Source organism: Mustela erminea, chromosome 10 (genome assembly GCF_009829155.1).
Source record: "Mustela erminea isolate mMusErm1 chromosome 10, mMusErm1.Pri, whole genome shotgun sequence".
Taxonomy (NCBI): domain Eukaryota; kingdom Metazoa; phylum Chordata; class Mammalia; order Carnivora; family Mustelidae; genus Mustela; species Mustela erminea.
Window position 1 is genome coordinate 104,067,494 of NC_045623.1, and position 13,547 is coordinate 104,081,040.

Consider the following 13,547-nt stretch of genomic DNA (forward strand, 5'->3'; position numbering starts at 1 on the left):
TCCACTGCAGCTGAAGAGGACTGAAATATTAAGTTGTAGTTGCCATGGATACTGCTTTGTTACATGGATTTCTTTTGTATCAGATTTCATATACAATGAATTTCTTTCTTCCTTTCTTTCTTTTTCTTCCTTTCTTTCTTCTTTTTTTCTTTCAGTGCTCAAGGAATAAACATAATGATTTGCCATTATTGTTGTAATTTGGCTTTTGGGACTGTATTTTCATACTCCAAAGCGAAGATTTGTCGAATAATGGGGACTGAACCTCAGCTGTTTTGAAAAACATATATTATTTACATTAAGCTCACAGAGACATTCATCCTTGCTGGTGAGGATGGTGTCAATTTTTTTTTTTTTTTTAAGTATGATTCACAGGGATGTCTCAAAAAGGATGACTTCAAGCCAGAATCCTTAGTAAATACAGGGAAAAAAGAATTTATGTGACTTGACTTAGTTCCTTGAACATCCTTTCTCCTTAACTGTGGCACTCTTTCTTCTGTTACTTGTTCAGCTGTCTACAGTACATCTTAGGGGAATCTTAGGGCCATTTAATTAGCTTTTCTCATATCTAGCTTTCTTCTCTCCAGTCTGCCTGTAATACATCACTCAGCCAACGAACTTTTTTGGCCTTTTAAAAACTTAATTTTTTAGATTCATAGGCAGTCGGAAGTTACTACACACTGCTCTTACATACGCTTCGCTCACTTTCCCCATTTGTGTATGACTCTAGTGTAACATCAGGACCTGGATATGACATTAGTAAAATGTGTGTGTGTGTGTGTGTGTGTGTGTGTGTGTGTGTGTAGTCAGTCAGTGTAGCTTTATGTGACCACTGCCATTGTCATATCTGTTCCGTTACCATACAGACCTCTTGCTCCCTCACCTTCCTACCCATCCCCCATTTCTAACACCTGGCAACTACTAATCTGTTCTCTGTTTCTATAATTTTGTTATTTTGACCATGTTATATAAATTGACCCTTAACTTTGATAGGTTTTCTCACTAAAAAATTTTTTGAGAGAGGGGGAGAGAATATGCACTTGTGAGGTTGGGGGCATGGAGGTCAGAGGGAGAAGGAGAGAGAATCTTGAGCAGGCTCCAGGCTCCACACTCAGCACAGAGCCCAATTTGGGGATTAATGTCACTACCCTGAGATCATGACCTGAGCTGAAATCAAGAGTCAGATGCTTAACTGACTGAGCCACCCGGGTGCCCCTATAGGTTTTCTCTTTTAAGCTGATTTTCAAACTAAAACTCTTTTTGATAATTCTTTGATGCTTGAAATGAAGAGAAGGGTATGGTTTCTCATACTTGTTCTATTCGTGATTACATTATTTTGGTTCAGTAGCTTAATCTCTGTCATGTAGGAGCTCTGACTTTGGAGTCAACTAAACTTGAGTTTGAGTCCTGGTTTTTTCCCCTTGTTAGCTGTGTAATCTTGGGCAGTTTCATAACTCTCTCTCATTTTCAGTTTCCTTATGTGAAGAAGTAATAATAGCACCTTCCTTATAGGGTCATCCTTAAGATTAGCTAAGAAAATATTTGGAATTTGCTTAAGCTTAAAACGCCTGGTACATAAGTAAATGTTCACCGTATATGTTTATTTATTAATACTACAATTAGTACTGTCATTATTATCTATAAAGTGGAGATACTGCTTCATGGGGTTGTCACAAGAATAATAATACATACCTGGCACAAATAATACTTAGTAAGTGATAACTAGTATTATTATTTTGCTGGTGTTTGTCACGCAACTGCAGGTATCTAAATTTAAGATAATGTCATGAAAACACTGAGGCAGGGACAGGAGTGTATATAGATCTGTCCTGCATTATCGTGGAACATGACCTTCATCTTTGGTTTCTTATTTTGTATGTAGTGTCCTTTATCTGACCTCACTGGGATTTACACTGTTCTTGGTCTGGATTTTCCTTCCTTAATTGGTGGCCATACTGTTTTTGCCCAGACCTAGTTATTTAATTAATCAACAGTGTACATCAAGCAGAAACCTCTTCAGCAGCTGTGTTATTTCACATAAAAGATGCAATAAGCTCTATATTTCTGGGACTGTCACTGTTAATGCTTCCATTAATATCAAAATATGAATTAAATGAATACATAGAAATGAAACTGCAGAGCACCTAGAACAGTAAGAAATATTTACATGCTATCTGTCATTGTTACTAATTGAAGGATAAGCCTGAATCTAATATTTCCCATCTAACTTATACATGACATTACAAAAATCATGTCCAGGTAGAAGGACCCATTGAAGGGCCAAGACAAATGGATTTTTAATGTACAAGAGTCCAGAAAGATCATAGATGAGATTTTAGATTTGTATTGTGGTAAAAAACGTTAAGAAATGACGACTTTGTCGAATTTGGGGGTAGTATCCAAAATAATATCCATAATTGCCAAAAACACTATTAAAATATTCTTCCCAGGGGTGCCTGGTGGCTCAGTGGGTTAAAGCCTCTGCCTTCGGCTCCGGTCACGATCTCAGGGTCCTGGGTTCGAGCCCCACATCAGGCTCTCTTGCTCAGCGGGGAGCCTGCTTCCTCCTCCTCTCTCTCTCTGCCTGCCTCTCTGCCTACTTGTGATCTCTGTCTGTCAAATAAATAAATAAAATCTTAAAATATTCTTCCCATTCCCAGTTACTGTCTTTGTGAGGCTAGGTTTTTCTTCAATACTCTAACTAAACTAACATGTTGCTGGGCACCTGGGGGCTCAGTAGGTTAAGCATCTGACTCTTGATTCAGCTCAGGTCATGATCTCAGGGTTGTGGGATCCAGCTGCATGTCAGGCTCTGTGTTCAGTGAGGAGTTTGCCTGAGACTCTCTCCATCTCCCTCTGCCCCTCCACCTACTTGCACTATCTCTCTCTCTCAAATAAATGAATAAAATCTTATCTTAAAAAAAATAAAATAACTTATTGCAACAGATTGGATGTTGAAGCACATTTATGAGAATCTGGTTGTCTTCTATTAAGTCCTATATTGTATTTGCAAAAATGTAAAACATTGCCTCTGTTTTCATTGAAATTTTTTTTTTCTGGTTTAAATAGATGTTTTTCTTTATCTTTTCCTTTTTCTTTTCAAGATTTTATTTATTTATTTATTTATTTATTTGACAGAGGGGGAGAGATTACCAGTAGGCAGAGCAGCAGGCAGAGAGTGTGGCGGCGGGGGGGGGGGGGTGGGGGGGGTGTGGGGCGGGGAGAAGCAGGCTCCCCACAGAGCAGAGAGCCTGATGCGGGGCTCGATCCCAGGACCCCAAGATCACGACCTGGGCCGAAGGCAGAGGCTTAATGCACTGAGCCACCCAGGCATCTCTCAATACAATTATTTTTCAAAAAAATAAGTTATACATGTTAATATGTAATAGGCTTATTGCTATTTAAAAACAATTTTGGGGGGGGAAATTTCTCAAAAATCTAACTTCCTTAGAATGCTCAGTAATTTAAAGACCATAAAGAATTTCTGAGACCAAAGTTTGGGAACTGTTATGTTAAGGAAAAGGAAAAGTGTACTAGTCAGCATGTGATTTTATTAAGAGTGTTTTCCACAGGCTGTTGATACTGCATTTAAATAGGAATTCCTGGTGATTTTTGTCAGGTTTTACAATTGGTAATCCAGAAGTATTCATGCTACTAAGGAACTTTACATTTGTCCTGAATGTGTAAAGGCAGGTAGTGTATTAGATTCTGGGGGACACACAAGATGGGTATCATTTCTTGTGCTTTAGAAGTCTACAGTCCCATGGTGGGTAGTGAGGTAGGAAATATCCGAATGAGTGAGTCATAGCAGAGTATCATCCTCTGATAGGGCGGTTTGGACCACAAGAGGAGCATGCAAGAAGAAGGGGGCAGTGAGGCAGCAGGGGAGGAACATGGTTTTTTTGCTTTGTTTTGTTTTTAAAGATTTGATGTATTTATTTGACAGAGAGAGAGAGAGAGAGACAGCAAGAGAGGGAACATGAGCAGAGAGGCAGTGGGAGAGGGAGAAGCAGGCTTTCCGCCTAGCAGGGAGCCGGATGCGGGGCTTGAACCCAGGACCCTGGGTCCATGACCTGAGCTGAAGGCAGATACTTAACAACTGAGCCACCCAGGCACCCTAAGGAACATGTAGTTTAATGTGGAGTTTGGCTGCTGTCAGAAGAGGGAGGGGGATGGGGATTGTTCAGTGGATTGCAGATGTGGCTGGATACTGGCTGTTTCCCACAAAGCTTACTTCTTGTCTGCCGTCTTCACTTCATATGCTGACAGTTTTTCTCTCAGATGCATCCAGTTCTCTCTAAAGGGGCCTGTTGCTATCTGCCTCCTTTTATCTTGGACCTAAAACACGTTTCTACCAATTATTCTATATTCAGGAGTTCGTGGAAATGGTAGGCCAGTGCCGTTGTCTGCTTACCTTGGATCCTAATCCTCAAAAATAATTTTGTTGGGGCACATGGGTGGCTCAGTGGATTAAGCCGCTGCCTTCGGCTCAGGTCATGATCTCAGTGTCCTGGGATCGAGGCCCGCATCGGGCTTTCTGCTCAGCAGGGAGCCTGCTTCCCTCTCTCTCTGCCTGCCTCTCTGGCTACTTGTGATCTCTCTCTCTGTCAAATAAAATAAATAAAATCTTTTTAAAAAATAATTTTGTTGTATTTCTTGCTATAAGAAAACTTGATATTTATAATTGCATATGGTTAAGAAATAATTTTGTTACAAAAACTGATTTTTAAATTTTCAAAGGTTGTTTTATTTTGGGCTTTTTACACCACTAACCTTGTTAGTACCCGTCATTGACAGAAACAAAAATAAGAGAAACCATTTCCAATTTAAGCTCTTAAAATGCTCAGTACACTTGTTTGTGTCACTTGTGTAATTATTATTAGTAATAATTATTAACCTATTTTATGCAAACCAGTGGGATATAAGATATTTAGTGTTTGTTTTGTTATTTTGGCACATTTTTGTGCTAAATACGATAATATTGGCATATGAAAATATTAAAAGAAGAAACAAAAAATAAAAAAGGAAGAAGATTAAAATAAAAACAGACCAGGAATGTTTGTTCTAGAATTATCAAGGACTTCACAGTGTGTGTGTAGCAGTGATGGGGAATGCTTTCATAGGCATCCACTTGAGAACCTTGGCATAGCACAGAGCTTCTAGAAGAGCCTGAAAGTTGAGTTGTGCGCACAAGTTACTGGATGGGCTGCAGCTGAAGCCTTTGATGACACATTTTGGCTAGACCTGCTTGTAGGCAGGCGAGCATTTGGAAACTATTTAGAAAAACAGGGGAGAGCTTTTGGCAGCTAGTTTGCTCATAGCTGGTTATGAAACAGAAAGGGATGAGTTGGAAGGGAAATGGTCAGTAATACTGACTGCTTGTTTTTCTTAAAGTATTCATGATTAAAATAGCCTGCTGGCCTGTTTGATTCTTCTCAGACCTCCTGAAACAGCATGCCCTTCCTACATCAACCTACTAGCAAAGTCCGTTTTTTGACATGTGTTTCAACATGCCGTTCCCCTAGTGGGGAACTGAGGTGCTTTGTATATTATAGACAGTACTTGCACAGCCTTTTCTCCCACTGTGCAGGGTTTGATTCCCTCTTGGGAAGTCCTGTTTTGTCCTGCTGATGTGCTCCCCTTCACATTAATTTCTTTGGAAATTAACTGTTGCATGCACAGTTTTCTCCCTGTGAAGCCTGTCTAATTTTGATCATTTTCCTTGGCATTTTTGTATTGTTTCTTCTGAGATGTTTTATGCTTACCAGTGTACTGATTGGACCTCTTCTGGTGTTTTGGGGATGGATCCTACTTCCTGGGTAGTTGGAGTGTGAGCTCCTTAAGAACTTGGCCATAACTTTCCCTTCTGAGTCTTCTCCCTTCGTTATATCTACTGCCCACTTTCCCCAAGTAAGACTTTTTGTGAGAGAAATTGTTGGGTCAAAAGAAGAAGGAAGTAATCATTTTCCAGAATTCATTTTAACAACCTTATACATTAACACTGGGGTTATCAACTCTCGTGGAGGACAAACATGAGACCATGCAGCATCTCTGGTCCTTTGCTGGCTCCATTCTACTCTGCAGCACAGTGAAGTCCATCAGCCACCGTTAGCACTGCTGGAAATTCAAAGGTGGCTCTGCAACACAACAGACTTGTCCCTGGGCATGGGAAGTGTGGCCTGAGACCTCCTGCAGTTAGTCATGACTCAGAGTTGAGGGTAACCAGGAGTTGGGAGTGGAGCCCCGGGAGGGCAGGGACTGTATTTCTTTGTCCATCACCATATACCCAGTGAGCACCCTGTGCAAGGCTGGGACAAAACAGTCCACAAGCATTTTGTGAACGAGCGTAAGGGGAAGGCAACACACACTTTGGGGAGTTGTGGGGTGAAATGGGAAGGAGATCAGGAAAGGCTTTACAGAAGTAGTGGCTTCTAAGAGGAACCTGGGATGGCTAGAATTTGAAGCAAGAGAGGGTGAGCTTTGCAAGTACAGTAGGAATGACATAACACACCATAAGACAGATTCTTCCACCTCCTAGATCTTCTGGGCTCATTCCCACACCTTTTTCATCTCTGCTTTTTTTTTTTTCTTCCTCCCCTTTATTATGAAGGCCTTTTCTGGGGTGTGCGTGGATGGCTCAGTCAGTTGGGTGCCCAACCCTTGATTTTGACTCAGGTCATGGTCTTGGGATCATGAGATCAAGCCCCTTATTGGGCCCTTTCCTGGGCATGGAGCCTGCTTGTGATCCTCTCTCTACCTTTCCCTCTGCCCTTCTCCCCCTGCCCCCACAAAGGCCTTTTCTGACTATGTTGTGTAAAGAACTGTAAAAATGTTCACCATTCACCATCTCCTTAATTCTTTGGCCCTTTTATCATCCGATCTATTTGTTTCTTTGTTTTACACCCAGATAAGAAGGTAAGTTCTAGTAAGGCAGGGGGTTGTGTTGCTCATTGCTTTATCTCCAACACCTAGGACAGTTTGGATTGTATATTGGGTCTTAATGAATATTTGTTGAATGAATGAATGACCCAGTGTGTGTGCTAGGAACCATAGTTCTCTTGTTTATCTTTTAATAAAGTTTATAGTAGGGCCTGTGAAATGTTTTGAAAAGAAGAAACCTCTCCTGGGGTTGTACTTCCTGGGGTTGTACTGTCAGAATGTACCTCTCTGAGGTCTGAAGGAACAATGGTAGAGGAGTCAGGACAGGAAGCGGCAGGAAGGGGGTTTTTAGAGGAAAGAGATTTTAGAGATGTGTAGGGAGGGTGGGGGAGTATGCATGTACAAGACAACACTAGAAATATTGGGGAACTTAATTCTTCCTGGGTTATCCCTCATTTATTTCAAATGAATTATTTGCCTTGAGAACAATGTGTGAATGTCAATGCCAGAACTGTATGCGCTAACCTGATCTGCTCTTTTTGTGACAGGAGGCTGAACAGCACCCAGGGAGAGATTCGTGTTGGTCCTAGCCATCAGGTAAAGCAAATTTTAGTAGCTTTTCCAGTAGGGTTTTATTTCTTATTATTCTGCTGGCCCTTTATTCTGTTAAGCAGCAGCTTAGAATCATTGTTAAGCTTTAGGGAATTTTATATAAATGCAGGGTTGGTTTTTTTTCCCCCTTATCATTGCATACTTTTAAAAAATTGTTATAAGATACACATAATGTAAAATTTACCATTCCAAACATTTTAAGTGTACAGTTCACTGATTTTAAGTATATTCATATCGCCATGCAACCATCAACACCATCTACCCCCAGAGCTTTCTTATCTTCCCAGACTGAAACTCTGTTCCCATAGAATACTAATTCTCCATGCCCCTTCCCCACGCCCTTGGCAACCCCAGGATCATGACCTGAGCCAAAGGCAGATGTTTAACGACTGAGCCATCCAGGTATCCCGGAAAAAGTGGTTCTTAAGTAAAAGATGCTTAAATTCTTGGAAAGGAACAGATTTATTATGCTTACATTCTTTTATACTTTCATTTATTTTATATCAGATTTTAAATATATTTATTAAGTTTTATTTTAAAAAAGAAATGTTTTGGAGCACCAAATATAACAACTTGTTTATGGATTGGCAGTATTTTCCTTATTAAAATTTTAATTTTTTGAATTAGGTACAATATTAGCATATGTGAAAATTAAAAAAGAATAGTAAAATAAATCCCCTTTTCCTTATTAGTCAGCTTTCACACGTACCAAATCATGGTCAAACTTGTTTCATTTATTCTCCTTCATACCTCTCTAACCATTATTTTGAAATGAATCACAAATCTGTCATTTTACTTGTAATATCCCAAAGATAAGAGCTCTTTCCAAAAAAAATTGTAATCTGTAACACCTAATAAAAATTAACAATTTCTTAAGTACCCCCTTAGTCTAGATTTCCCTCTTTTTTTTTTTTTAATAGTTCAGATTGGAATCTAAATAAGAGCCATGCATTGCAATTGGTTAATACGTCTCTTAAACCTCTTTTATTTATTTTTTTTAAAGATTTTATTTATTTATTTGACAGACAGGGATCACAAGTAGGCAGAGAGGCAGGCAGAGAGAGAGGAAGGGAAGTAGGTTCCCCGCTGAGCAGAGAGCTCGATGCAGGGCTCCATCGCAGGACCCTGGGATCGTGACCTGAGCCGAAGACAGAGGCTCTGAGCCGCCCAGGCGCCCCTCTTAAATCTCTTTTAATTCATATATTGTTCTCATTTTTCCTCTTCTTTCAGTGTATGTATTGAAGAAGGGGAGTGTTTCATCCATTCGGTTGCCCCATAGTCTGGATTTGGCTGATTTCATCTTTATGTGTAATTAGACTTGTTCCTTTGTCCGTGGCATACCTTGAAAATTAGTAGTTAAATCTGGAAGTTGAATATCATTCTGGTTTATTCCTCTGCCCCTGGCCTGGGTCATGTGGTATATATCCACCAGGAGGTATGTGTGTCCTTGCAATGCTGATTTGCAGCTGTGGCTTATTAGTTAGATCTAGATTAAATAACTATTTAAAATGGTGATATTCTAATCCAGTCATTGCTTCATTTATTAGGTGAATAAAGGAAGCTTTCCCTTTACCACCACCTATTTATTGATTATCAGAATCACATGAGAAAGGCAGGATGAATGCCCCGTTCCTTCCTTCTGTTCACCAGTTTTCAAAAAAATATTAGGTTGGTTTTTCAACACCTTCCAGCAGTCACCAGTGGATTTTAAATTATTTGTTAGCTGCTAACCATTTGTCCTTATTCTTACTGATGATTAAATTATCCATTTGGGGGGCACCTGGGTGGCTCAGTGGGTTAAGCCTCTGCCTTCAGCTCAGGTCATGATCTCAGGGTCCTGGGATCAAGCCCCGCATCAGGCTCTCTGCTCAGCAGGGAGCCTGCTTCCTCCTCTCTCTCTGCCTGCCTCTCTGCCTACGTGTAATCTGTCTGTCAAATAAATAAACGAAATCTTTTAAAAAATAAATAAATAAATAAATTATCCATTTGGGACTGGTAGGATGCTTCTTCCTGCCATTTTGTGTCCTTTTGACTGAGCAGACCCCGGGGATTTTGGGTAGGATTCTTTTAACTGGTATGACATGATTTTATTGTCTCATCTTGTGTATTTCCTTGATCTAGAATTAAACTTTTCTCTTAGGAGCCCTTATTGTTTTATTGGAAAGTGACATTTTTTGACTGGGTGTAGGGTGTTCATTGTTACCCAGTTGGTTACTATTTCTAGGCCTTTTCAGGGAACAGATTAGAAAATATGCCCTGCTCCCCCTTTTTTGAAGATAAAATATATTGTGGATTCTTTTTAATTTCAATTCAAATTTTTATCTGGGTTTTATATTTAATCGTATCTTTCTTTCCTTTTGTATCTGTGTCTTTTCCTCTAGTCTCAAATCCCATTTTCAAATGACTCCAATATAAATACTCATTTGCTTTTAATCCCATAATACATATATAATAGTGCAGAATAATAGTACTTAGAGTGCTATAAACAATATGATTATTAAAAACAGTTTACTATTAAAATTTTTTTTTTTGGTCTTAGAAAATATCCCACTAGGGCTTTATAAACAAATTAATACGTGTTTTAAAGTTAGTTGAAATAACTCCTAGAGAGGAACCAACTCAATGTATAGCTAGTGCATTTATTTCACTTTGCTTTAGGGTTTTTAAGAGATTGTTGTTCTTTAAATTTCATTTTGCTTTTATAATAATGTAAAGTTACTCACATAGCTCCAAAGTCAAACATACGAAGGAAGAAGTGTGCTCAGAAAACTCTCCTGTCTCTGTCCTCTCCACATTTGCCTTCTCTCCCTGATGGATAATTGCTGTTTTTGTTGTTGCTGTTATTTGTTTTTTTTTTTTTTTTTTTTTTAAGATTTTTATTTATTTATTTGACAGACAGAGATCACAAGTAGGCCGAGAGGGAGAGAGAGAGAGAAGAGGAAGCAGGCTCCCTGCTGAGCAGAGAGCCCAATGAGAGACTCGATCCCAGGACCCTGAGATCATGACCTGAGTCGAAGGCAGAGGCCCAACCCACTGAGCCACACAGGCGCCCTTGTTTTTGTTTTTTTTGAAGTTTCGATTTATCCTTCTTATTTTTAGTCCCCAACCTTCTGATCTTAGACAAGGGATAGCACGATATACATACTTTTACCAGCTTTCTTTGAACTTTTAGCGATGTATCCTGGTGTTTCCTCCAAAGCAGGATGTAGAGCTCTTTCTCACTAACTTTTGCTACTTCACGGAACTCCATTGCAGGCCTGGGACAGTTTATTTTTCCAGTTCCTGTTTTTGGGCATTTAAGTTGATTCCAGTCATGTGTTGTTATAAGTAATGTTGTAGTGAATGGCCTGAGCATACAGATTTTTATACTTTTGTCAGTGTATCTTTGGAATATTCCCAGAAGGCGGATGGCTGGTGTAAAGGGCAAGTGCACCAGGAAGTGTGAGGGCATTACAAAATGCCCGTCCGTGGAGATTGTACCATTTTTGCATTTGTGCTAGCAACTCATGCAGGTGCTAATACAACAGCCTTGTATATTGTTGCACTTCGGGATTTATGTCATTCTGATAGATGAGAAATGGTATCGCAGTGCTGCTGATTTGCCTTTTTCTTATCAGCAAATTTGACCATGTTTTCTTATCTTTAAGAGCCATTTGCATTTCTTTCTCTGTGAACTGTCTGACTGTATTTCCAGCTTATTTTTCTCTTGACCAGGGGGATTTGTCCTCTCCCAAAATAATAGTGCTTTTTAACTAATTTAACAAATAGCCGTTGGAGCACTGCTACACCAGGTACCATACTTGGTGCTGGGGGAGCAGAACTGTGTATAAATGTCAGAAAAGGCTCTTTGATGTGAACATCTGTTGAGTATTAGATTTCATTCCTGTATGGCACTGTGTCTTAAGCAGATCTCATTGAAGCACCCAATTAAATGTTATAAAAGTCAGTACTGAATTAAAGAGCATCCTTGTTCGGAGAAAGTCAGCACTTGATATACATTTAGAGGAATCAGAGATCTCCCGTGAGGCAGGCTGGAGCCCTAGGACCACATGGTTTACTAATGTTATGTTTTGCCACAAGATTGTTTTAAAAAGTCAAAATTTCTGGACTTTGGGGGAAAAAAATCAGGGGATATATAGTTCTCGTCCCTGCTTGGTTGCTTTCCCTGGATAGGGCAGTACTTTCTCCAGTACACCCTGGTTCCCTTCACTGCTTAGCATCTGATACCTGTGCACCCAGGGCAGGAGCCACGGGCGCAGGTGGCTAAGAACACTTGAAATGTGGCTAGGCCAACCTGGGAGGTAATGTTTTACCTCATAAGGATACTAGAATGTTTAAAATGAAATATGTAGCTCTCATTTTATTTCTACTGGACAGTGCTGCCTTACCCTCTTCTTGCTTCAATTAATTTTTTTGCCTGGTTTCTGTGGACACTGGAGCCTTTTTTTTTTTTTTTTTTTTTAAGATTTTTATTTATTTATTTGACAGAGACCACAAGTAGGCAGAGAGGCAGGCAGAGAGAGAGGAGGAAGCAGGCTCCCCGAGGAGCAGAGAGCCCGATGCGGGGCTCGATCCCAGGACCCTGAGATCATGAGCTGAGCTGAAGGCAGAGGCTTTAACCCACTGAGCCACCCAGACGCCCCAACACTGGAGCTTTTTAACTGTAGCCCTTAGTTTAAAATATGCGACGGAAATGTCCACGTTCATGCTGTTTTGCAGATGGTTGGCTTTCTAGGCCTCTGAAGGTTGTGGTAGTCATAGTATCTGCTGACTCTTGCTCTGCCCCAGAGGAGTGAGGTTGAGAACCTGCTAGGGGTATTTGGATCTCTAACCCAGAGGTGATTCAGAATCTTGGTTGTTGAGCACTGTCGTTCAGATACTTAAAAAAATAATAATTTTATTGAGGTACACTTGACATAGGGTGCATATGTCATGTAGACTGCTTGCGTCTGCTGTCACAGTTCACATCACCGTGCATCTCGCTGGTCTCTGAAAGCTCCTTTTTTTCCCTTCACAACAGTCCGCTCTTCCTGAAGCTGCTGTAGTCTTATTTCTGACCTGATCATTTAGTTCAAGCGTGTTTGTAATATTAACTCCAATTTTGTGTCTTTTTTAATGTTTTTCTTGATAATACTCTAGTTGTTTACACTCTTGAGAGTAGCTTAATAGGATAGCTCGTTTGTTTTTTTAGTGAATATCCTTAGGTGAGGTTTCTTTATTTTTATCTTGTCACTTTGTAAACTTGTTCTATTGGAAATGTGTGTTTTCCCCTTCTCCATCAAGGAGCTATTATGTCCTGAGGGTTTTTTTTTTCCCCCCCTAATTTCTTTTATTCACATGCATCCATTTTTGTTTTACTCTTTAGATTATGCTGGCACTGGTTTATTTTGATGCTGTTTGTTGCTCCTTAAGTAGAGATTAAGCCGTCCATTGTGAAATCTTCTATGGTGAAATGATCCTGAAATGTCCTACACGCTGGTTTCAGTGACTCACAGTTTTTCTGGTTTTGTTTTGTTTTTGTTTGGTTTTTTTTTCCCCGGTACTGCCTGGAGAAAGCGGCTCAGTAACTACTGCTTCTGTTCCCAGGGCCTGCCTGTCGAGGCAGCTCTTTAAATTCTCCTTGAATGTGACTTTTCATCCCTGTCTTACAGGCCAAACTTCCTGAGTTGCAGCCGTTCCCTTCTCCAGATGGTGACACTGTGACCCAGCATGAGGAACTGGTCTGGATGCCTGGAGTTAATGACTGTGACCTCCTCATGTACTTGAGGGCAGCAAGGTAATAGGAATTCTCCGCATTCTGCCCTCTGAATTAGGCCATCTGGATTGATTAGGAGGCAATAAACTTTCTCCTATCCCCTGAAACTTTATTTATACATCAAACATTCTCTCACTTTATGTTTTGTTATACGCTCTGTAATCCGTGCTCTGATTTTTCTTGTCAGAGAAAAAGTTTACCATGATAAAGTCACTTTTTGCCCCCTCTCAATCTTTGCCACATATCAGATTTTAGAACTCTTCAGAAGGGAAGCATCTTAAGCCATACATGCGATTATCAACAC

The 13,547-nt window shown here is 40.0% G+C and overlaps 1 protein-coding gene across 5 annotated transcripts in view; it reads left to right on the top strand.

The window, feature by feature from the left end:
* RERE (arginine-glutamic acid dipeptide repeats) overlaps positions 1-13,547 on the top strand; it is a 425,011-nt gene that overhangs the window by 295,271 nt on the left and 116,193 nt on the right. For all 5 annotated transcript variants that reach the window (XM_032360657.1, XM_032360659.1, XM_032360660.1 and 2 more), the window contains 2 exons: positions 7,425-7,473; positions 13,140-13,264. In XM_032360657.1, coding sequence (XP_032216548.1) covers positions 7,425-7,473; positions 13,140-13,264 — 174 coding nt within the window. The remainder of the gene's footprint in view (positions 1-7,424; positions 7,474-13,139; positions 13,265-13,547) is intronic.